The sequence below is a fragment of the Leuciscus leuciscus genome, assembly GCF_965113295.1.
Source record: "Leuciscus leuciscus genome assembly, chromosome: 21".
NCBI lineage: Eukaryota > Metazoa > Chordata > Actinopteri > Cypriniformes > Leuciscidae > Leuciscus > Leuciscus leuciscus.
This window is the reverse complement of record NC_138745.1, coordinates 16050561-16075811: the sequence shown is the minus strand read 5'-3', so window position 1 is coordinate 16075811 and position 25251 is coordinate 16050561. Positions and strand designations below refer to the sequence as shown.

Below are 25251 nucleotides of genomic sequence, written 5' to 3'. Positions count from 1 at the left end.
GAAGTTAACCAAGGTGTGGAAACCCTGTAATAGGCTCTTTGCATATGTTTTCTTGCATTAATTGAGGTGCAAGCGGTCCTCTCAAAGTCCATCTTAAGGGCATTACTATCGAACGCAGCAATGCGCAGGTCGTCAAATGTCTCCATGTCCGTTGATGGTTTGAGACATTTGACCAAGAATGTTTCCGCCATTTGCATTGCACTCTCTGTTAGCTGTGGACAGTTGAAATTGAGAATCAGAGAAGAGTTGTCTGGTTTGCGGACAGTGTTCAGAGCAGCAAGTTTGGTTGATATTTTGCTGGTTGTATCGCACCCAGTCAGGGCATGTAGTGCTGGGAGACACTGTGTGAGCTCGTCTCCCAGCGCTATGCAGATATCATGAAGTGATAATATTGATCTTTTCACTCCTGAGTTGCGGATGAGCCAGAGATCTTGGAGGCCAAGATTTCTCCAATTGACTGTTATGTGGTATAATAGGCACACAAAGACATCTGTGTCACCTGATGACAGTGTCAGTGATGTAGATCCTGTACGGTGACTTAAAATGTCCTGCACATGGAACATCATCCTGTCATCGGCTTCCTCGTGTGTGGAGTTGAGCCGAGGGAATGGAGTAGCACTCGCAGCTGACACAATCCATGCCTGTGGTGATATACCAAGGTATAGTGGTTTGGTGCCTTTGTAATGGGTGGTCAGCCACTCAACATAGAATGCCTGAAAAGCAGTTTTGCTAATGGAAGATGACCAAAAGTTCTCTAATACCACTGGAACATTTTGGTTTGGTGATATCACATCAAAGACAACCATGTTTTTTGATTTTCCTCTTCTCTCCCTCTCTCCATGTTTGATGCTGTCCTCTCTGTAAGTGTCGAAAACGATATGGATCTCATCACAGTTGCCTCCAGCTTTGGTGACCATAAATGTCAAAGCAATAGCAAAGTCGTGGAATGTCTTTACGGGTGGATCAAGTTTCTTTAAGGAGACCTTTCTCACCAATGCCATGAAGTCAATAATGATGGCGTGTGTTTGCGGGAGGGTATCTGGACCTTTTTTATCTATTTGTGGACACAACTTCAGCAGCTCAATCCCAAGTTGTGATTTGGCACTCTTCATCAAGTAACTGTCTTTGTCGACCAAAAAGAATGCAGAGTTGGTGATCTCATGCTGGAGTAGCTCCTCAACTGTGAACCCCCGGTGACACCCATACTCAATAAACATGAGCTTTTATTGTCTCATCTTTGATGTCTGCTTTGGAAGCCAAATTCAAGGTGGTCTTTGGCAAAGTAAACTTGACTTTACTAATAGTCGAGTGTATCGATATTGAATTATTTCTGAGTCGATCATCGATAAATTTAGCACAGGCAGCCCTCTGTGATACAGCACAACAACTTGTCTACATTTACGTTGGTCACAATTTCTCCAGTGAGAACATTCTTAAGCGTTACTTGGTCTCGTAGAGGACTGCATACCTTCAGGAGATATTCCTCTGTCTTGCACCATCTTTACTATTTTAGTTGTAGTGCTCGGGTTGAAGTCTTGAAGTGAGAGTTCTCCTCCAACATCATCCCTCATCTCAAGGAGATCAACATACTGGTGTTTTTTATGCTTGATGATTCCCCAAAGAGCTACTGCTTCCTTTTTCCTGGTGACCCCAATTATCCCTCCACTCACTTTGGCAGGCCGGTTGTAACACTGCTCTAGAGCCTGATCAAATGGCACTCCACTACCTTTCTTGGTGGTGTTCACAACAAATCCACCATTTATGTACGAGTCGTAGAGGAGTGGGAACTTCTCCTTCAGTTGATAGCAGTCCTGCAGGAATAATGGTGTCCATCGACAGTAGTTTGTTCTCCCAAAAAAGAAGAACAGTGAAGTTGCCCTCTCCATTGCACTGAGGTAGAGAATCCAGTCTCCAGAGCACAGAGAATTGGTCCGATCCCTCAATATTGGGAACAGTTCAGATGTGTTCCAGTAATTAAAGGACTGAGACTGCAATGCCCGTTCCTTAAGGTAGACTTGAAAAGCTGCATTGATGGTGTCAGAAAGCTCCTTTTTGTTGTTCCATTCTTCATGTGTTGGCTCTTTGGACTGCCAGTTGACCTGCAGTGCCTCTAGCTCTGTTATTCTCACAGGGTATTTGGAGAGGAATGCTTCCAAGATCATAGATGTGAGGACCTCGTGTATCATTGAATGGGCAGTGCGGGCCCTAGCATAGTGAGAACCAGAGATCACTGTCTTAATGACATCAGTACCGTAGCACTCTGTTTCAACTAGAACATCAAAAATTCCAGAGGATTCCAGGTATGTACCAAGAAAGGCCAACACAATTTTCTCCATATGAAACCCGCCTAGACCTAGGAATATATTGTTAAACTGGTCTGGATTCATGAGTTGGATTTCCTTGGCAATACGGTATACACCTTCGTCGGCCCACAACCCACCATAGGCATCTCCCTTCTGTTTCAGCACATCCTGAAAGTTAATCATTGTGGTGAAGATTGCATCAAATGTTGTTGCGGGATAAGGAAGGATGGGGGTACGAATTTTGGTGGTAGGATGAAAGTTGGCATCCACAGTTGCACTTCTCACAGCTGTAAATCCTGGGACACTGTCACTCTCATGTGTCACTTTTTGGGAGAAGCGATTGACCATCCACAGAAAATAGCCTGAAATTATTAACTTGGTGGACTCAGTTGCTTTGGCAGAGCTGTCAGTTGTTGTGGGAGAGGAGTCTCTCAACATATCTAAGACTTCTGATGCTGCAACAGTGGAGCCCTTTGTGTTTGGAGTAGGTTCTGTGGCTATTGCAATGGGACCTTTTGACATGTGTGAGATCACATCAGATACCACTATGGTAGACTCTGTTGCTGAGGTAGAGAGTTCTGATTGTTGTTGATCAACAACTGTTGCTGGAGCTATCAGGTCCAATGTAGTAGAATTGGAGACAGTCTCTGATACCTTATAGTCAGTGTGTATCTCCCCCACGCTCTTTTACTGGCCCCATCCTGATAATCTTTTGGCAAAGGACTTTAGACCTAAGCTTTACTGTGGTCCGGCTCTGAGTGTCAACGGACCTTGCAGAGATCTCACTTTCCGCTGATGGTTTCTCTACATTGATTGAAACATTTTGGAAGATTACAAGGATATCATGTGTGGAGCCTGTTCCTGCCAGGGTGCTTTCATTGCGGTCAAAGTTATCCAAAGCCCCATTTAATGGACTTGTTGCTTCTAGGACAGCAGGGAGAGGTACTCTGTTGTTACCTGCTGTAGTGATGATACGTTCAGCGAGGTCCACATCAATCCTCTTGACTGTGTTGTAGCTGACACATATTCCGTGATGGTTAAGAGCAGTCACCAGCTCTTTTGATCGTGTCAGACTGTACACTCCTTGAGCCACCATTACATGGAAAGGTGTTGGTTCCTTGCCATCGGTAATGATATTATGCAAAATTTGAAAGACTACATCAGTCTTCAGCTGAGAGGTTGTTTTCCCCTTAAACATATAAGAGAAAAACTCCTGCCATCTTTGTGGTCGGTTCTTAATAAATATGTCATTGGACAGTTGGAGGTCTTGTGGTTCACAGAAGCTCTTCTGTAGTCCAAAGCTGTATTCCTTCAACACCTGTGCCAGCTCAGTTGCCACCTGTCTGACAGGTGAAACTCTCAGGGACTCTACCAAGACCTCTGGAGAACTGTTGGTGGAAAGTACCATCTGAGATGTTCATTTGTTACTTGGGTATGTTAAGCAGACAGTGTCTCCATACAGCTCGATGATTAGCTGCTTTGCAACTCGGTTTGACACTACTTGAGTTGAACCTTCATTGAGAAAAATCTAGCCTTCAAGGAGTTGTCTTCAGCTGTTATTGAATCCTCCTTTTCAAGGTTTTTCAGTATGTCCTCAATTTTTGCATTATACTTATTGAAATAGTCTTTACGACAAGGGTAATGATATTGGATATCACCCGCAAAAACATCATCTACCTCGTACATTACCACTGTTTGAGTATACACATGGTCCTTGAACAACATGGCCGCATTTAGTAGTTTCTGGGCCATCGGTTTTTCACAGATTCTCAACAATTTGTGTATTTTCTTCTGTTTAACTGTTTTGCAATCTGAACCACAAAAGATACATACATTTTTAGTTGCACTGGTCTTAAATCTCCCGCTTCGTCACTCAGTTGGATCATTAAAAGGTCTCTGCTGAGATGGCTCAGATTGTTCTAATGGTTGGGTTGTGCGGTCAGCCTTAGCCATATCCCTTTGAAATGTTCTGTAGCAGGATTTGGTGTGATTATTTTATGATATCTTGCTCTTGCACTGTCAGTTGAAGAACCCTAGCAGTTCGAGTGTCATTGATCTTTGTTTGTTTGGCAAGCGAAACAATATCACCCCTGCCAATTTCACCACTAGAGAGGTACTCAGATTGCTTCTTCTGGCATAGGATGCACTCGTCAAGATTGATCGGTTTAGGTGTAGCACAAGGAGCAGTGAGAGGTACCTCATCCTGAAAATAAACAATTATACTACTGTTGTTGGTCAAAAAAGCTAGATCAAAATTTTTCTACCATAAAATATTTCCCACTTCAAACAAAAGTTGCCTTAAGCATGGCATGCCACTTTTCCATTTTTTTTAACCCCCATAATCCACAGATAAATTTAAATGAAGTAATTAAAGCTTATCTTACCATGTTATCTCACTTTAGCCCAGTCCAATGAAGTATTATCTACAGTATGTGACACTGGATGGATAAGTTGTTCTTTCACTCTCTCCAGATCTTTTGGACTTTTTGTAAAATAAGGTTTTAAATATGAGTAATTGGTATGTACCAACGTATCTGTTCTTTGTGAGGAATAACTTCATGACATCAACTTGTCTGAGACATGTGATCAGTCTCAAGTTGTGATGTACTGGTGATGACATTTTCCCCATTTAGCAAAAAAACAAAACAAAAACACTAACAGCTAGCTACTTAACAAACTGTAGTTAGCTAGATACAATACACACCAAATTAACTATAAAACTGATACAAATTCATTAATTATTTAAATGCACAAAATTACAACTCATATGATAATGACACCTAATAAGTGTACACGCCAACACAAAGAATGACAGAAAGAGTAGATTTCCTTACTTTTCTTGATCTCACAAGTCATCTTGCTTGACAGCCATGTTCTCTGCTATGACCTCAGGTTACCATGGCTGCCAAGTAAACATTTGTTAAAAAAATATAAAAAAAACAGTTGGAGGTGATGACTGCAATATTTAGAAGAGGGAGAAAATGTAAGCTTTTAAAGTTTAGGTTAATAAATAACAGGCAAGTCCTGTATGTTGCTAGTTGTATGTAATAGGCTGACTGTTTTTTAGCCATTTTCTTTATATCAAATCAGAATGCTTACACTCTTCTATGACCTTATAATCATGGTCATTGTGAACATTGTGATCACCTCAGAAAATCTGTAGCTTTTCTAAAGGGATTATATATACGCATATTTAATGAGATATTGCCTAATTTGCATATTTTATTTAAGACAAAGTGTAATACAAAAAGTGTTTTTCTTAATATGAAGATTAAACTGGTAGAAATGTATGAGGATATCTATAAAGGGGGAAAAAAGTCCCATTCACCTGTAGTGTGATAATGGTGTCACCTATTGTGGTCATTTTCAGGACTTTCGTCCCGGGTAGAGATTTTGGCACACATCTGACGTTGTTCGATGGGGTCATATTAGTCTATAACAGTTGAGATGTTCTCCGCTAAATGAAGTGCATACAAATCTTACCCAGGACCTAGACTATATCCTTACAACTGTGTTCCTTTCTTGAAAGAAATGATATCTGCGAGGATTTTCAGTCCGGATTTAGACCATACCATAGTACTGAGACTGCTCTCGTTAGAGTCACAAATGATTTGCTCTTATCATCCGATCGTGGTTGTATCTCTCTATTAGTGTTACTTGATCTTAGTGCTGCATTTGACACCATTGACCACAACATTCTTTTAAATAGACTCGACATTATGTTGGCATTAGTGGAATTGCATTAGCATGGTTTAAATCATACTTATCTGACCGTTATCAGTTTGTAGAAGCAAATGAAGAGATGTCTTATCGATCACAAGTTAAGTATGGTGTACCACAAGGCTCAGTACTAGGACCGTTGCTGTTCACTCTGTACATATGCTACTCTTAGGAGATATCATTAGGAAACATGGAATTAGCTTCCACTGTTATGCTGACGATACTCAGCTGTATATTTCTTCAAAACCTAACGAAACTTACCAATTCACAAAATTAACGGAATGCATAGCTGATATAAAAAATTGGATGACTAGTAATTTCCTACTAAATTCTGAAAAAAACAGATTCTAATTATTGGACAAAAAACTTCCTCACGTAATAACCTAGAATACTGTCTAACACTTGATGGCTGCTCTGTTAAGTCTTCGTCGTCGGTTAGGAACCTGGGTGTGCTCTTTGATACCAATCTTTCATTTGAAAGTCACGTGTCTAGTATCTGTCAAACCGCATTTTTCCATCTTAAAAATATATCTAAATTACTCCATATTCACTCATTGACAAATGCTGAACAATTAGTTCATGCGTTCATGACATCAAGGCTAGATTATTGTAATGCTCTACTGGGTGGTTGCCCTGCATGCTTAAAGGGTAACTAAACCCTAAACCAACTTTTTTTAGTTAATGATCTGTAAGAATGGGGCTTTATTAGTGCTGTTCATTGATTCAAGTAGTTTTTTTGACATTTGTGTTTAAAGTGTTTTAATTTGACAAAATATGGTGTAAAAACGTCTGAGTGCTGCCCTCTTCAGGTTGAACAGTGGCTACTGCAGTTGAATTTTCCTATTGGAAGTTGTGGTACCCTCTGACGTCAGAGAGTACCAGCTAACCACGCCCTTACCTGCAGAGAGATACGTCACAGATGCACGCCCCCTCTCCACTGGGCTCTGCCTACTTTTCCAGCATTTTTCAAATATTGCCAGTGGGTGGAGTCAGGCTCTGACCAGGGGTTTAGTTACCCTTTAATAAACAAACTACAGCTAGTTCAAAACGCAGCAGCTCGAGTTCTTACCAGAACCAGGAAGTATGACCATATTAGCCTTGTTCTGTCAACACTGCACTGGCGCCCTATTAAACATCGCATACATTTTAAAATATTGCTGATTACTTACAAAGCTCTAAATGTTTTAGCTCTGCAGTACTTGAGTGAGCTCTTAACGCATTATAGTCCTTCACGTCTATTGCGATCTCAAAATTCCCGGCCAGTTGATAATACCTAGAATATCCAAATCGACCGCTGGCGGTAGATCCTTTTCCTATTTAGCACCAAAACTTTGGAACAGTCTTTCTACCATTGTCCGGGAAGCAGACACACTCTGTCAGTTCAAAGCTAGATTAAAGACACATCTCTTTGACCTAGCATTCACATAATACATTATAGACTTCTATAATTCAATGTTAGGCTGCATAGATTAGCCTGAACCGGGAACTAGGGATGCACCGATCCGATACTCGGCCATTTTTGCCGGATCGGGTATCGGTCAGACGAGGCCGATCCAAATCCGATATTGTGCGTATACTATTCAGTGTTATTGTTAAGCCCCACAAAAGGCACACAAACATAAAGCACCATAAGTTTTCGTGCACAATATTATAACTGTTCTGAAGCCATTATATTGTATAATGTGAGATAGAAGGAAAGTAATATTTAAGTCGTTAAATTCAAGCTCACGTAAACGTTTCCCTCAGCTGCGGTTGTCAATCATTCCTCATTCAGCATTCAAACAGCGCGTCGCATTCGGTTACGACAGTTAACACGATGAAACTCTCTTCAAGATGATGATTCAATGTTACTATTATACTTGATCTGTAGATAAAGGTCTATGGTTTCACATAAAACAACTTTATCTTGCTGGACTTTATTGCTGTACCTTTAATTATGTTACTTTCTACCGGGTGTAGATCACAACACTGGAGTAAAGTCAGAGCACTATTTGTTCTTCACGCGCACAGTAACTGAAATTTACGCTGCGACTCGTGTTGCTTCAAGTGCATCATTCTGCGCTCGGGATGCGCATAAGCGCTTTGTGCCGCACTGTATTGGAGCCTTTCATATCATAATACAGTGACACAATGAAAGATTATTAATAGCAGTTCTTGTTCTGTCCTATCTATCATATGTTGCTACCTCATTAAACAACTGAGCTATACATTTAAAAAATTTCTCAATTTTATAGTAGGCTATATATAAAATAATTGGTCTTGTTTTTCATGAATGTATTTTACAACAATACAAAGAGCAATGTGTAAAGTTTGACCAGATTTAGTGTTACACTTATTGTCAATAATTTGTTCCCCACTAAACGTTTTTTTCCACAAAATGTTCAGATTTTATACAATTATTGTGCACTCGTGACTAAATTTGACTGCTGAATTATCCACTAATCTAGTTAACAGCATTTATGTCAGATTATGATCATATATTTGTTGTTGTTTTTGTGTTTCTTTATAATGAAGTTGTCTGTATTAAGTAGATTGTGTTTAACACACAAAATAGTGATTATCAGTTTAACAGAGTTATAGAAATTCTACTTGCGCTGGTATCGGATCGGTATTGGTCGATACTCAGAATTTTTGGTATCGGATCGATTCTGAAAAAATGGTATCGGTGCATCCCTACCGGGAACACTTCCCATAAATCCTGATGTACTCGTTACATCATAAGAAGAATAGCATCTACGCTATTTTTAGTGTCTTTGTTTATCCCAAGGTTTTCCCGCAGCCTGCCGGATCCAGGCCGTATCCAGATCTGACGAAGGACCTTCGCCTGGACCCGATGACAACGCAGTGCTGAAGTGCCAACTAGTCTCTCCCTATGGAGGATCCCTTTACCACTCCAGATAAAGCGTTGTCGGGAAAATTCGTTTCACGTACCTACCCCGAAGTGACAAAATACAATTCTGTATCAAAATTTATAAGGAAAGACCAGTACTTTGTTTAGGCTTGGTTTGTAGGGAATTACAAACCTGCGCACATATATTCAAATGCACATAACTATAGAATCAATTCTTAATGCGCATGTGAACGCCATCAGCGTTTATCACAGGTTCGCGTTTAAAGTCTGTGTAGAGAGAATGGTGTCGTCTTAGCGGCCTCTAATTTAATAACAAATGATCGTTGTGACGGAAGCGAATCAATCAAAACTGACTTTAGCTGGAAAATAACTTTATTAAAGAACCGCTATAAAGCCAAAACAATCTCTGTTACCTTAAATTATACGCTTATCTCTGTAAAGCTGCTTTGAAACAATCTACATTGTTAAAAGCGCTATATAAATGAAGATGACTTGACTTGATTAAATCCTGATTGAAAATCCTTGCAGATATAATTTCTTTCTAAAAAGGAACATAGTTGTGAAGATACTGCCTTTTCTAGTATCTTTGACAGAAAAGGTAGATTCGAAATCGGCCTGTAATTGACTAATTCTGTAGGATTTAGTCCTGGTTTTGTGGTTTTCTAACAAGCAGTTTAATCATAGCCAGCTTAAAAGTTTTTGGTACGTATCCTAATGAGTTACAAAGATGAATTAATGCTATTAAGAAGAGGATCTATGACCCCTGGAAGCATCTCTTTCAGTAGCTTAGTCAGTATAGGGTCTAACATACATGTTGTCGATTTAGATGATTTAATGAGTTTAGCAAATTCTTCCTCTTCTATAGCAATGAATGAATTGAATTTTTCCTTAGGGAGACTACAATGTACTCCCTGATGTGATACTGTAGTAGACGGTTGCATAGTTATAATTTTCTCCCTGACATCATCAATCTTATAAGTGAAGAAGTTCATAAAGTCATTACTGCTGTGCTGTTTGGAAACTTCTGGGCTTGAAGCTTTATTTTTTGTTAGTTTAGCCACTGTTTCAAATAAATACCTAGGGTTTTGTTTATTTTCTTCTAATAGGGTTGAACAATAAGTAGATCTAGCAGCTTTTAAGGCCTCTCTGTATGCAATCGAGATCTCTTTCCATGAAATGCGAAATACCTCTAGTTTTTTTCTTCCAGTTGCGCTCCATTTTTCTGGCTGCTCTCTTAAGGGCCCGAGTGTGCTCGTTGTACCACGGCGTTGGACTATTTTCTTTAATCTTTAAGCGCAACGGAGCAACTGTGTCTAAAGTTCTGGAAAAGAGAGAGTTAAAAGTTTCTGTCGCAATATCGAGTTCTTCTAAGCTATCTGAGATGCTGAGATGATGAAACTGATCAGGAAGATTATTAATAAAGCAATCTTTAGTGGCAGAAGTGATAGGTCTAACATATTTGTAACACGGAGTCTAAAGTCTTCATTTGGCTAAATGCTAAATGAAGTTTACACGAGACCAGATAATGATCTGAGATGTCATCGCTCTGCTGCAGAATTTCAACGGCATCAACATTGATTCCATGTGATAAAATTAGATCTAGAGTATGATTACGAGAATGAGTAGGTCCTGACACGTGTTGTCTAACTCCAATAGAGTTAAGAATGTCTTTAAATGCCAATCCCAATGCATCTTTTTTGTTATCTACATGTATATTAAAATCACCAACAATTAGGACTTTATCTGCAGCCAGTACTAACTCTGATATAAAGTCAGCTTATTCTTTGATAAAGTCTGTATGGTGCCCGTGGCCTGTATACAGTAGCCAGCACAAATCTCAAACGTGATTTATCATTTACACTATATATTGTTACATTAAGCACCAACACTTCAAAATAATTATAGGGGTGAAATATAGAATAATAGGGGTGTAACGGTACATGTATTCGTCCCGAACCGTACAGTGTGGACAGCCACTGTGTAAACGATTATATTTCAAAAATAAATTGGAGTAGAAAGTTAACTTTATAATTAGATTTAGAAGTTATTGCAAAACCTGCCTTATGTGCAATTTACAGTACGTTTTTTTTTTTTTTTTTTTTTTGGTGATTTATTATATCTTAAAATAAATGGCAACTAAATGTAATAATTTGGGCTCTGTTGTTAATTGTAACCTTTAATATAGTAATGTGTAATTAAGGCCTCCCCATATAGTTTACAGCATTAGCTAAGATAGTTTTTTTTTTTTTATCCTTAAGAAATTAATTATAATGGAATTTATTTAAACGCATGTACTGTAGAAAGTTTAATTTAAAAAAAAGAAATTTTGTTTTCTCCCTCCTGCTTTAAAGAAAATGTACCAAACCGTCATGTTTGTGTACGTTACACAAAATACTGAATAACCTAAAACAGTGTTTAATTGTTTTATTGTATTTATTGATCTGTTTTATTTGTAGTTCCTTTTACTTACATTAGTTACCCTAGTATTAGTTTTTGCTGAAGTATCGATGTTTTCAATATTGACCAAAATAATCGTGATAACTGCGCAAGAAACTGTAATCCTATTTGTTGGTTTATGGTATGTAGAAGAAAAATATGTAATATTACATAAAATATGGTTAATTAAGTTTATACGTTTATAACATATTGGGGGGGAAAAGATTTTAAAAGTATGCAGATCTAGCAGTTTTTAAATACCTCTTATCACCAATAATCATAATGACATTCTCAAGTAGTTTGAGCACCATCTGGTTCCGGAAACTAATGGCGCTTTTCCATTACCAGTACCGACTCGACTCGACTCGGCTCGGCTCGGCTCGCTTTTCGCTCCGTTTTCCATTGCAGATTGTACCTCCACAATAGTACCTGGTCGTCATAGCGAAGCCGCAGGAAACTGCCGTGACTTAATCTTCTACGCGACACACACCCGCTACCCACACACACAGGACAATGGAGGAAATCGAGTGTATGCTGTTTTTGGATGTTTTTGTTTTTGCTGTTTTTTTTTATTCAGGATACTCCATCTGGCGCGTGCAATGATGACGCAGTGAATAGTGACGATTCTCTCTGACCAATCAGCAGTCTGCCGTGTTTTCACGTCACATTTTAGTATCGCCTCAGCTTGCCTCAGCTCGCTCAGAACCTCGCCGTAGGGTGGTACGAAAAAAAGTACCTGGAAGCAGGTACAGGTACAACTTTTACACCGTGGAAAACCAAACAAAGTTGAGCCGAGGCGAGCTGATACGGTGTAGTGGAAAAGCGCCATAAGACTATAGCCATTTTTTCATGGTGTTTACTGGTAAATTAATGTTAAGAGATCATGTGTGGACAGGACCTTTTCAAAAATACCGGTAAAACGATTCTGGCAATTTACCAGTATGATAAGTTGTAACATTACCAGTAAATTACCGGTATGATGTGTGTGAACAGAATGAAGAATACAGCTATGAGCATGTACAAGGCCCGAACCACTGATCCATATAGAGAATATACAGATCAGTGGTCAGAACGCGCTGACGTAAGAAGTCTACTTTGGGCCAATCATAAAGTTCTTATGGAGATGACGCGACTACTCTGCACTATTTACAATACGGAAAAACTGCTTTTTAATAGTTTTTCTATGTAAATATGCGCTAGATCATTGGTTCCCAACCTGGGGGGCGCCAGAGTTCACAGGGGGGGCGCGGGAACGGATATGCTTTGAGGTGAATAAAGATGCATAAAATGTTCCACTAATAATTTGATAAAATATTTTTTCAAAGTTTTTAAAAAATCATATGATTTCAATTACAATTTCGTTATTTCAAATGAAGGCGCGTTGCGTGTGGCAAGCACGCTCATAATGTAAGAGACGCCGGCGCGACCACAACAGCGCCCAACATCAAATGGCAAACATAATGCAAGCGGAACGAAACTGCTCGTTATTGTGTGGTCGAAGGACCGTTTATCAGTTTGGACCAGTGCAGCGCTAGCCGATCGTGATGATGATGCGACACTGTTACTACACAGCGCTAATAGATCCGGTAAAGAAAGCATTTGAATTCGCCACAGAAGTAATAACATCGCTGCGAGATCTAGTGAGAAACATTCACATTTCTCCGTTATTAACGGATCAAACAGCGCTGACGTGGAAACCTGGAAGAAACATTGTGCCATGAATGAACTATCCAGTGTCCACAGATCAGCAACATTCACCATGGATTTACTGTAGTAACACTAACTGCTACCATGGAAGTTTGGCAGGAATAGTAGGCTATAATGCCTTCAAGTAACATTACATCGGTTTTATTTTTACATTATGAATACAATTGCTGCCCTCAAATGTTAATCTGAAATAAAATAGCCTAAACCTTTGTTTATAACTACTACAATATTACATTTCATTTTTTCCAAGGAGCTGTTTTGATTTATATGCTTATAAGAAGAGTGAATTATAGCTCTAGAATTGCTCAAAGTAAAAAAAATCACACTTTATGATGTTAGTTTTAATATAAAAAAAATGAAATCACGGAAATTTCTCTGGCATTTCTTTCTTTTTGCTGTATCAAAAACGTACCGAACCGTACCGTGACACAAGTGTATCGTACCGAACCGTGAATTTTGTAAACCGTTACACCCCTAATATATATATATTGGGGGGGGGGGGGGGTCCACGGATTGTTAAATATGTACATGGGGGGGCCCCAAGGAAAAAGGTTGGGAACCACTGCGCTAAATGGACGGCATTTTTGACGTTGCGACGTGTCTCACAGCTTTTTCAGCGTCGCCCTCGGGACACTACCTTCTTTTCCATTCATCAGTGCTGCGGTTCTGCTTTTGGATACTATTATGCGCGTCTCATGTTTTTAAGAGCAAAAATGCGTTCTGTTTGATCATCCCCTTATGCCCGTCACTCAGATGTAAAAAAAAAAAATCTAATTGTACAGATAGTGAAACTAAAGGGCTTCTCCTCATGTGGGCAAATGAAGACAGGCGCATGCGTTTAGAGATCATTTCCGATGAATTGCATCACAGAATTTATGTGTGAATTCTGGTAATTTTACAGTAATTTACTGGGATTAGTGTGTGAAAGTGGCTTGTGTCAGTTGTCACATAGACAATCACGGGAAATAAGACTGTCAAAATCCCAAGGACATCTTGACTCCAATCAAAGAGAAAACTTGGTTATAGAAAAACACAAATGGTTAATTGTTATTATAGAGTCTAAGATTACATTCCCACAATATTTGTCTTATTTTGTCATTTTGTTTGCATTTGTTGACAGAGTCAGAGAAACAGAGTCGTTTGATGGCACTACTGGAAAGGCTCCATGGCAAACACAATTCAACCCGGTCCTGGCAGGAGACCAGCAAAGTGGTGCGGCAGGCAATGGTAAGACCCTCTGATAGAAGAGCTTCTTGGAGAATCATAGCATAGTATATACCTATTCACATTTTTTTAAATGTTGGTCATTTTTTATTAACATTGTTTTTTTTACATCCCTTTGTCTGTTTTATTGTCTGTTCAGGAAAAGCGTGGGGTCATTAATACAGCTGGAAACCCACTGCTGCTGAACTGTTTAGAGACACTGCAAAGGGCACAAAAAGGTGCATTTAATCAATACATTTCAATGTAGATTTAGTGCATATATATTTATCATTATATTATCACAATTTTCTGAAGAGTTTGATAATCATTTTTCTTTACAACACGTTTGATCTACCCTGTTTAAAAATAGCCTTTTTACTGCCATCTAGTGTATATGTTGTTTGTTTTCTTTTTTCAACCACACTAATCTGCCTATTTTAACTTATACATCATGCACTAATTGAAAAAAAAAGTGTTTATTTCTAATACATATATTATTCTAGATAGAAATAAATTGTGTATGATTCAAAGGAGAATGTTGTTTAGTGTCATGAATTAATCTCAGTTTTAAAGAAAACAAATACATTGATCTGAAATGTAGCACATTGATTTGAAATTAATTCGTTCAATTATCAAACATACAATCTTAATTTTTAAAGGGTAACTCTCGCAAAGATGCAACCTATGGTCTTTTTGTTAATCTACCTGAGGCGAACTTTCGTTTAAAAGCATAATTAGAATTAAATTTTGACTATTTTCGTTCTCGGTCAAATTGCCTTTTGAATGGGAGTGCTTAGGCCAATTCTATGATAGCATCAAAAATAAATCGCAATTTTTTAAACTCTTAGAAGGCTCAACACAACATGAAACTTTGCTCGAAGTATCACCTGGGGCTCTTCACATGAACTCGAGCATTGAGAACATTGTTTGTGTACACAGTTTACTAAAAAGAAAGATTTTGAACAACTCACTGTAGCTGTGTCTGCCGGCATTTTGACAGTCAAAAATAGTCGATCTCCGAATGTGAATGTACTGACTCTGAATTTTAGTATTGCTTCTTATATGAGCATCCTTTTTCAAATACAAGGTCAATATTGATTTTCACTAATGACAAAACAACAAATTATCCGTGAATTTATATGGAACTAAGCTTTAGGAGCTTTCCATCTTTACTCTCCTCCCTGTTACGTCGCATTCGGAGATCGACATTTATTTTCGGCTCATATTTACTGCTGTCTTTCAGCCATTATGCTGTTTTCGTCACCTGAAATTTCAGTGCATCCCTACTAAAGGAGCTACAGCAATCTGTCACACTACATTAAAGGGTTAACTAAAATCCTTATTTTAGTTTTAATAATAGTTTTGGTAAATGGATAATTTGGTAATTAAACTTAAATAATATAAAAAAACATTGATAAAAGATTGATCTTCAGATTTAAAAGTCAGTATCGAGATGGTTATAATATTGTGATGCATTGAAAAAACCTGTTTTTACCCACCCGTATTGTTGCTCACTGTTAGTTAGCTCACTGTTATGCATAAAATGTGTTAATGCCTTATTCTGTTAGGTTACTTTTTCTCTCACTAAAAAATGTGTTTTAAATATATCATGACTACTTGATATAATTTTGAGTATCAAATGATGTCCTGAATCTCCTGTTTCTGTTTCTTCTGGATCCCTCATCATCAGTATCTTCATTGCCATCAATGACGGATCGTCTGGAGTCCATTGCTCGGCAAAACATGTGAGATAATATACTTTTTTTTTTTGCTCCCCATCTTTTTGTATACACATTTACTATGCCAAAAGTACTCAACTCCCTAATTTTTCCATGTCTGGTAGGCTTGATCTCACTTATTATCACAGTGTTTCCCATAGGTTGAGAATTTACTTGTGGTGGTAGGCAGGGCGAAGTGGTGCAGCGCTTATTGAGCGGGTTCAGACTAAACTAGTCAAACAAAGGTTTATGAACTCTATTTATTACAGAAAATACTCAATATCACTTACAAATAATTTAGAAAATCTTATTATGCATAAATTCATATTTATTAAATTATACTACGAGGAACAAATATTTTCCTAACGAAATCTTCCAAAACTATTTACAAAGTTGACAGTTTCTGTCTGAGCAATGAATTTTTCTCTGCTTTAAAAAAAATTAAATAATAATAATGTTATAAGGCCTGCCTATGGATAAGGGCAAGTCTGTTTATACTAATCCTTAAGCATGCAGCAAGGTGCTCTCCTTGAAGTTTATTTTGCATGTCAGTTTTGATCTGAAATAGAAACAAACTTACATAACCATTTGGGAAAATTGCACAAAAAATTGTGCTTTCCTGCATTATGGTTTAAAATCACTTACCCTGTTCATTGCTGAGAAGTCTTGCTCACAATTTAATATTGTTTAAGGCCATTTCACGATTTCAGTCTATATATTGTTTAGTCTATGTTCTTTAAATGGATATCATATAGATCAGTGGTTGTCACTCTTAGTGGCATGTGCCCTAAGGCTTTTAACATCCTTCTGCATACCCCCTCTCTGCAGTCACACCTTTTTCAGTAAGGGACAATATTTGCCTCTCTTAAATCGATTTTTCCAGTGCATTTTTTACCTTTTCAAATACCTTTATAAAATAAATAATGCTTTAAATAAAAAAAATGTTCAATAGAGAAATATGCAATGATGGTAAAATCAAAGTGATGCTTTTAAATTTTAAATTAAAACCGCCAGTAGGTGGCGACAAGTCACGGTCTTTATGAGTGAGTCATCGAGTCCATTCATTCATTCAGTAACGAAGCACACTTGCTTCGTTACTGAATGAATGAATGGACTCGTGTTGTGGCAAATTCAAAGTTATTTTTAGTTCAGGTCTCAAAGAAGTTAAGTTATAGCAAATTTGAAGTCCTTGGTTCAGGTCTCAAAGAAGTTTCTCAGAGTCGAGGTTCCAGGTCAGAAGAATTAACTTTATTGACAAGCAACAAAGTTAGAAGCCAGCTGGTCATCTGAGGTTACAATGGCCAGTGTTCATGTCTTATACTTTTCTTATCGCTAGGTGCCCAATGGGCATCCTCATATCTATCTCTTCTTCTTTGTCACTCCTTGTGGCCTTGCCACCATTAAAAACATCTCTCCCTAGACCTTCTTCTATTGGTGGAACACACTGTTTTAGTGTGTATCCCTTTAAATGCAAATTAACTGCTGCTGCCGGACCAGGGGGCGGAGCCTCACAAGCTCGCACTTCAGTCAGGACAATCTCATCTGATAATATCAAAACAGAAACTCTCAGTTGCGGTGTTCATTTTGACTCGGAGTCGGACAATAATGCCCACAGCGCCAGAGAATATATACTGTATGGAGATTAAACAGGTATAGTTTAGCTTAATTATGGTTTATAACTTATTTGTCATCTGCTTTTATCCACTATTAATACAAGCCTGCTGTAGCAGACCTCGTCCGAATGATGACCAAAATATACTGATGAGTTCAATGAAGTTTATTATACATCACACAAAAGATGAAGCGTTAGTTTTACTCCAGAGAATCACTGTAAGAACAGCTAAATAAACACAGTATAAGATGTGAGCATTAAAGTCTTATCCATAAACTCTCTCTCTCTCTCCCTTTCATTATCATGGAACATACACAGCGAAGTACACAAAACACTCGTTACAACTAACAGCAAACAAATACACCTTTTCAGTCTGTGCTTAATAAACTGGTACACTGTAAATCCGTAAAACTATTCGATGAGCTGTCAGAAAGTGCGTGCTCTCACTTTCATTTCTGCCGTGGTCAGTAACGTTAGTCCTGTCGCTCCGGAGAGTGTAATCTGGATCACGAACAGTTGGTACAGATCCATCCTCGATTAAGAACGAGAGTAAATGAAGACTGATATGTTCATTCTGACATGTTCATTCTGACATCCAACAACAAAACACCTCAATCGCTTAGGAGACATTCTTGTCTACAGCTGCTCAAGCGTCGAACAATGGCGGACTGTGTCCAGCTCACTCAGGGCGGGTCTATGCTCAAACTGAAGTGTCACTCGACAGTCGTGGGAGGGGCCTGCGCAATTCTACGTCACATTGCGCTGAAGCTGAGAACAGCTCATTCTGAGACAGTGCTTATGATTTATTAAGATTGTAAAAAAAAAACACTGGGTGGATTTTTATAATTCTAGGGTGGTTTTGCTCACACACTGCCAACACACATTTATGTTCAAACACCATGTAAAAGTTAATTTTGCATAATAGGTGCCTTTTAAGCAATTTTGAGCGTGGCATGGTTGTTGGTGCCAGACGGGCCGGTCTGAGTATTTCACAATCTGCTCAGTTACTGGGATTTTCACGCACAACCATTTCTAGGGTTTACAAAGAATGGTGTGAAAAGGGAAAAACATCCAGTATGCGGCAGTCCTGTGGGCGAAAATGCCTTGTTGATGCTAGAGGTCATAGGAGAATGGGCCGACTGATTCAAGCTGATAGTAGAACAACTTTGACTGAAATAACCACTCGTTACAACCGAGGTATGCAGCAAAGCATTTGTGAAGCCACAACACGCACAACCTTGAGGCGGATGGGCTACAACAGCAGAAGACCCCACCGGGTACCACTCATCTCCACTACAAATAGGAAAAAGAGGCTACAATTTGCACAAGCTCACCAAAATTGGACAGTTGAAGACTGGAAAAATATTGCCTGGTCTGATGAGTCTCGATTTCTGTTGAGACATTCAGATGGTAGAGTCAGAATTTGGCGTAGACAGAATGAGAACATGGATCCATCATGCCTTGTTACCACTGTGCAGGCAGGTGGTGGTGTAATGGTGTGGGGGATGTTTTCTTGGCACACTTTAGGCCCCTAAGTGCCAATTGGGCATTGTTTAAATGCCACGGCCTACCTGAGCATTGTTTCTGACCATGTCCATCCCTTTATGACCACCATGTACCCATCCTCTGATGGCTAATTCCAGCAGGATAATGCACCATGTCACAAAGCTCGAATCATTTCAAATTGGTTTCTTGAACATGACAATGAGTTCACTATACTAAACTGGCCCCCACAGTCACCAGATCTCAACCCAATAGAGCATCTTTGGGATGTGGTGGAACGGGAGCTTCGTGCCCTGAATGTGCATCCCACAAATCTCCATCAACTGCAAGATACTATCCTATCAATATGGGCCAACATTTCTAAAGAATGCTTTCAGCACCTTGTTGAATCAATGCCACGTAGAATTAAGGCAGTTCTGAAGGCGAAAGGGGGTCAAACACAGTATTAGTATGGTGTTCCTAATAATCCTTTAGGTGAGTGTGTGTGTGTGTGTATGTATGTATGTATGTATATATATATATATATATATATATATATATATATATATATATATATATATATATATTAGTGGTGGGCCGTTATCGGCGTTAACGTGCTGCGTTAACGCGAGACTCTTATCGCGCGATAAAAAAAATATCGCCGTTAATCTATTCTCCAAGTTGGGTTGGGAGATGGCTCTATACTACACAAGCTATGATGACGCAATCTACCCGCGGCCGCGAGGTAAACCCGGCTGCAACGCATATTCGTCGTCATCTTAAGTAAACACGGCTGAAAGTGAAAGCTGGTGAAAAAGATCGGTGCAACATCCATTATTTGGACTTGGTTCGGGTTTAAGCCGTCAGACGAGCAGCAGCAAACTATATACAGAGTGTGTGGGGTCAGCACGCCAGAATACAGTTATCTTTCGTGCTTGAACTTACAATAACACACACAATTATGCCAAAATGTCCGTTTTGTCGAGTATCTTCATAACATAAGAGCTGTCTTATGATGAACTTCAAGAGTTGTGAAAGAATGAGGCGCGTGCGAGAGCCGCGTCTCCGTCAGCTGGTCTTAAAGAGACAGCAGCCAATAAAGCTTTCTGTCAGTAAAGTTAATCAAAGAACAAAAAGAACAGAGAAAATGACTCACTGCTGTTGACTAAAGTTTTTTTTTTTTTTTTTGCTATAATAAGGATTAGTCTATATTTAATTTATGCAGTGCAGTTTGACAATTTCAGTATATGTCCTAGGTCTACCTGTTTGACAGGCACAGGTAAATATGACATTTATTTTTAACTCTTGTATTATTGAGACAAATAACAATATTGAATTTATTTTAATTTGAAAACAGTGCATTTAGTTGTTGTTTCTAGTTTGAGTTGAGAAATGGGCTACAAATTTCAGCATTATCACTAATCTGTGTGTGCATTTTACTTGAGAAATAAGCAAGTTAACTCATGAAACCATTTGTTTACTATATCGCAATCACATATCGCAATATATAATCACAATATGACATTTTCCCCAAATCGTGCAGCCATACTTTTCAGAAAAATGTATTTCGTATCATTGTCTTGTGAACTAGTCATTTAGCTTTTGATCAATAGTGATTGGCATGTTAAATCCCACACCTGGTGTGTGTTCCTTTGGAGGGTGTGGTTGTCAGGTAGGGGAGGGGGCCCATGAGCTTCAGTGCCCAGGGGCCCCTGGGGGTACTAATCCAGCCTTGCTTAGTGGTGTAGCACATCATCTCGATTTTAAGAATAGTTGTTGTGTTTCTTTTTAACTGAAAAGACATCAGTTAGACAATATTCTAATTTTAAATTTGGGGTTTCATAAGCTCCAAGCCATAATAAACATTAGACCTACTTAAGTCTCTGCAGCTAGTGTACTTAAATTTTATTTATCTGCAAAATTATGTTGTATACTTACAGTTTTGCACAATATATGTTCTCAAAACTACATACACCCTTTAAAAAAAAATACATTTAGCAGTTGTTTAGCATGGGTCTGTGTAATCTGTTCTGAAATGGTTTTATTATAATATACTGTAAATCGTTATCGCAAGAGGCTGCAATGTATATCACAATATAGATTTTAGGCCATATCGCCCATCCCTAATTGATAGCCTATAGTAGTTGATAATAACATAGGCCTACCTAATGTTGCCTACGGACGGTAACAGTACAGTAGTAACCTTTTACAGTCTATGAGTAGAACAGCTTTCTCAAGCAGTTTATGATGCATTTTGGAAACAGGAGATGAGCGCCTGGTCTAATGCGCCACCTGGCTTGAGAAACCCGTTCTCAAAGACTTACTTTTATAGTCATTATTTGGGTAGCAAACATATTCTGAATGCCTTCGGCAGAATTCAAATGAGCCATTTTAATCTAGATTAATCTAGATTAATTTCAAAATTAATCTAGATTAATCTAGATTAAAAAAATTAATCTATGCCCACCTCTAATATATATATATATATATATATATATATATTAGGGCTGGACCCGAATATTCGAATATTCGTTTGGTGGGTTGGTATTCGATTTGAAAATTTGACATTCGAATATTCGTTTTTTTTTTTTTTTTTTTTTTTGGGGCACACCTGTGATCCCCCGCGAAACGGTTCTCATTCGAGCTTGAATAAGGCCGGCGACACACTGGCTGCGTGGCGTTAGCGTCTCAGCTGCGTGGCGTGTCCATTTTTATTTCGGCTCCCACGTTAACAGGTTGGAGTTTGCACACTGCCTGCGTGAGACACGCGTCTCAGGCGCGGCTCGAGCCAGGCGGAAACCGACCCCAGTGTTCCAGCAACGGGAGTGTTCTCTCGATAGAGCGCAGAACAGTGGAGTTTGTATGGACCAAAGTGCATGCCTGAGCTTAAGTTTTGAGTTAAGTTGCGTTGCTTTGACATTGTGGAAAATAGAATAATAGAAACAAAATGTATTAGCCTTTTTACCCGTTATTATCAATCTAAATTAATCTCGTTTTTAATTTAAATTAATTTCGTTTTTTTTTTATTTAAATTTCGTTTTTTCCTTTATTTAAATTTCGTTTTTCTTTATTTAAATTTCGTTTTTCTTTATTTAAATTTCGTTTTTTTCTTTATTTAAATTTCGTTTTTTTCTTTATTTAAATTTCGTTTTTTTCTTTATTTAAATTTCGTTTTAAATACAAAATTAAATTCTTTATTTAAATTTCGTTTTTCTTTATTTAAATTTCGTTTTTCTTTATTTAAATCTACTGTGTCAGTAATTTGTTAGTCAGAAAAATATTAGACTACCTTAAAAGTATTGCTTAATTTAACAGACCTGTGTGCGTGCGTTTTATATCACTAGTGCAGTGTCCGTTATCGGAGCGTGAGGCGCGCCGCTTCCCGCTCGCGCTGTTCTGTAGTTTATTAAAAGTTTATTAATTCTGAATGTGTGCGTCTCGCATGTCCATCTATATTGCACCAAATGCGACACTGCACTCTCAGTGAAGTCGATTGGATAAACGGTTCTCGAAATAATCAAAATGCAAACGGACATACCGACACACAGAGAATACTGCCTTTATTAGAGAGAAGAATATGTTCAGCACCCTCTCTCCGAAGCTTCGAATATTCGATGTTCATTACTACCGAAGCTTCGAAGCTCAAAAAATGGTATTCGGACCAGCCCAAATAAATAAATAAATAAATAAACAAACAAACAAACAAACAAACAAACAAACAAACAAACAAACAAAAAAAAAAAATATATATATATATATATATATATATATATATATATATATATAATATATATATATATATATATCAGGGTTTCCCGCAGAAAATGTGTTAGTTAAGGGGGTGGTGGGTTGGGGGGGGTGTTCGCTCCAACATTAAATTTCTCCTATAGGCATATGTGTTGTTGCCCAGTCATTAAAGAAAACGATTTAGTTTCATATTTATTTTTAAATTATTATTTTTTTTTATTTCATCTATGTTGATTATATGAAAAGCATGAGTAAGATCCATAGACAGTATAAGAAGGTAAGATTAGAAGGCTTGCGGTAGGCTTGCTACGATAGTCGGTGTTACCTGTGTTACACGGTGTTAAGTCGCAACACCGGTTTCATCACTTGCCCACTGTGGCACCGCAAAAAAAAAAAAAAAGTTTAAAGCATTTAAATTAATTACGCAGTATCCGTTTTTTTTCTGTCACCACGTTGACTATAGCGTTGTATGATCACGCTCTTATTAATGTGAATGCTTTTAAACCATTCAAGCGCGACAAGACAGACCGCGCTGTAGTCCTGCCTATTACACAGACACACACACACACACACACACACACACACACGACCCACAGAAAAGACGCGCGTCAGTATCGAGTTCTCTTTCGGGCTTGAAATGCGGAGACCTGGAGTGTTATTTAAAAAATGTATTTAGTTTTAGTCATATTTAGATTTTTAATTAGTTTTTTTTAAACTTTCGGATTCAACCCATGTTCTCAAGCAGTGAAAAATAGAGGACACTGACAATGCGTTGACAGACAGACAGGACCGAGCAGGTAATATTTAATATGAAACAAAGTCTCAACTTTCAAATTTGGGCAGTCAAAGAAAATTAAACAATAAATAGGCCTACCGTTTTGTGGCTCTTTAAACGGTCGTGACAGATTGCCTCAGTTAAAGCCAAGGTCAAATCCACCGACGTTAATCTAACTCTCCTGACTGCTTTGTCGAACAAAAATGGTGGATTTTAATTGGTCAGACTCAGATCGCATGTCAATCAAAACTCTCTGTGAAGGATGAATTGACGCTAATTTAAGCACCAACTTTTTAAAAGCGATGTAACATTTTTTTTTTTTTTTTTTGACGACGTAGTTAAGGCGGCAGGCGTGTGTTGCTTAGGTGGCCGCCTTAGTTCCAAAGTGCTGCGGGAAACCATGTATATATTAGGGGTGACCCCGAAAAGTCGAAGATTCGATGCTTCGATAGGAGGAGCCTGATTCGACTACCGATCTCACGGTCGAATCTTCGCAGAGGTGTTATGAAACGAGGATCATGCCACTTTGGCTATATGAGGGCGCTCAATGTCTGATTTCACATAGAACTACCGGTTTTCTGTCAATACGTTAATATTCAGCCTATTATGATAATGCTGTATATAAAAATATGCAAAGAAAGAAGCTTTTAATTAATATTTTTTAACGTGCGTGAATAAATCCAAACACCCCGTGACAGATTTAAGTTTCTCTTTCAATCCGTGACCGACAGAGGAGCGTTTAAAGATTTAAATCTTTAACAATGCCTGGGATAAGAAAATCTAAAGTGTGGATGTACACCATCAGAAAGGATATTCTCCAAGGCTGGATTTAGCATCAGGAAAACCATGATCGCACTTCTGCCGGCCAACGTTAACAAGTTGGTTTTCCACGGGACATTCTAAAATGCTTAATGTGAAAAAAGCTTTTAAAACGCTTAAAAGGCACTTTAACGTGGCTTAATGTATGTACACACACAGTACACACTTTATTAAGAAACCATACTATGTGCAGATAAGCAGATGAACCCAGAATATGAACGCAATACGTTCCTCCTATAGTAAAGCGCTTTCATATTTTAATTTAACTATTTTTGGAGATTAAGTCGTTGAATGTTTTTCACGTTACGTGTTTTAGAATGTATTTTATCTGCGCGCACAATTTGAAAAGACTCCAACGGACACAGACAGAGTGAAAGACTGGATTTGTTCTCTCGATCAGGTAGTGATTTCAAAACTTTTTAGCCTGTTCTAATTAGTTTTTTGGATGCTGTGAACATGTTTAGCTAAAAACTGCCACTCCAGTTTAGCATTTATTGTTGTTTCTGCATTTAAAAAGACAAAGTAGAAAATTCTGGCTACTATTGTTGTTTTAATTATTTCTTTATTTTAATTTTATTTATTGATCTGTCAGGGTTATCTAATCTAACTATTTGTGGCTTGTGTTTTGAATATATGTTCCCCTGCACTTTAGGCATTTTGCACACATTTGCTCCTCATCTTGTGACTTGATTCTGATTTATTTCGTTTTGTATTTTTATTTATAAGAAAGGAATATTCTGTTCTAATTTAATTCAGTAAATTAATTGTTTATTTTTTCGGTGCATCGATGTTGTGCTGTACTTGGAGCCTGCTCGCACAGGTAATTTAGCCGATTTAATTTGATTTGCATGTGAAATGTAAATCCTGTCTGCAGTGTG

General features: G+C 38.2%; 1 protein-coding gene and 1 long non-coding RNA gene across 4 annotated transcripts in view; both read left to right on the top strand.

The window, feature by feature from the left end:
* med1 (mediator complex subunit 1) overlaps window positions 1–25251 on the top strand; it is a 237032-nt gene that overhangs the window by 21075 nt on the left and 190706 nt on the right. For all 3 annotated transcript variants that reach the window (XM_082152657.1, XM_082152655.1, XM_082152656.1), the window contains 3 exons: window positions 14138–14244; window positions 14381–14459; window positions 15911–15965. In XM_082152657.1, coding sequence (XP_082008783.1) covers window positions 14161–14244; window positions 14381–14459; window positions 15911–15965 — 218 coding nt within the window. In that variant the 5' untranslated portion in view covers window positions 14138–14160. The remainder of the gene's footprint in view (window positions 1–14137; window positions 14245–14380; window positions 14460–15910; window positions 15966–25251) is intronic.
* The window catches only part of LOC309485901, a 34721-nt gene continuing 26531 nt past the window's right edge, over window positions 17062–25251 (top strand). The window contains exon 1 of the long non-coding RNA XR_014201322.1: window positions 17062–19533. This is a non-coding gene — a long non-coding RNA (uncharacterized lncRNA). The remainder of the gene's footprint in view (window positions 19534–25251) is intronic.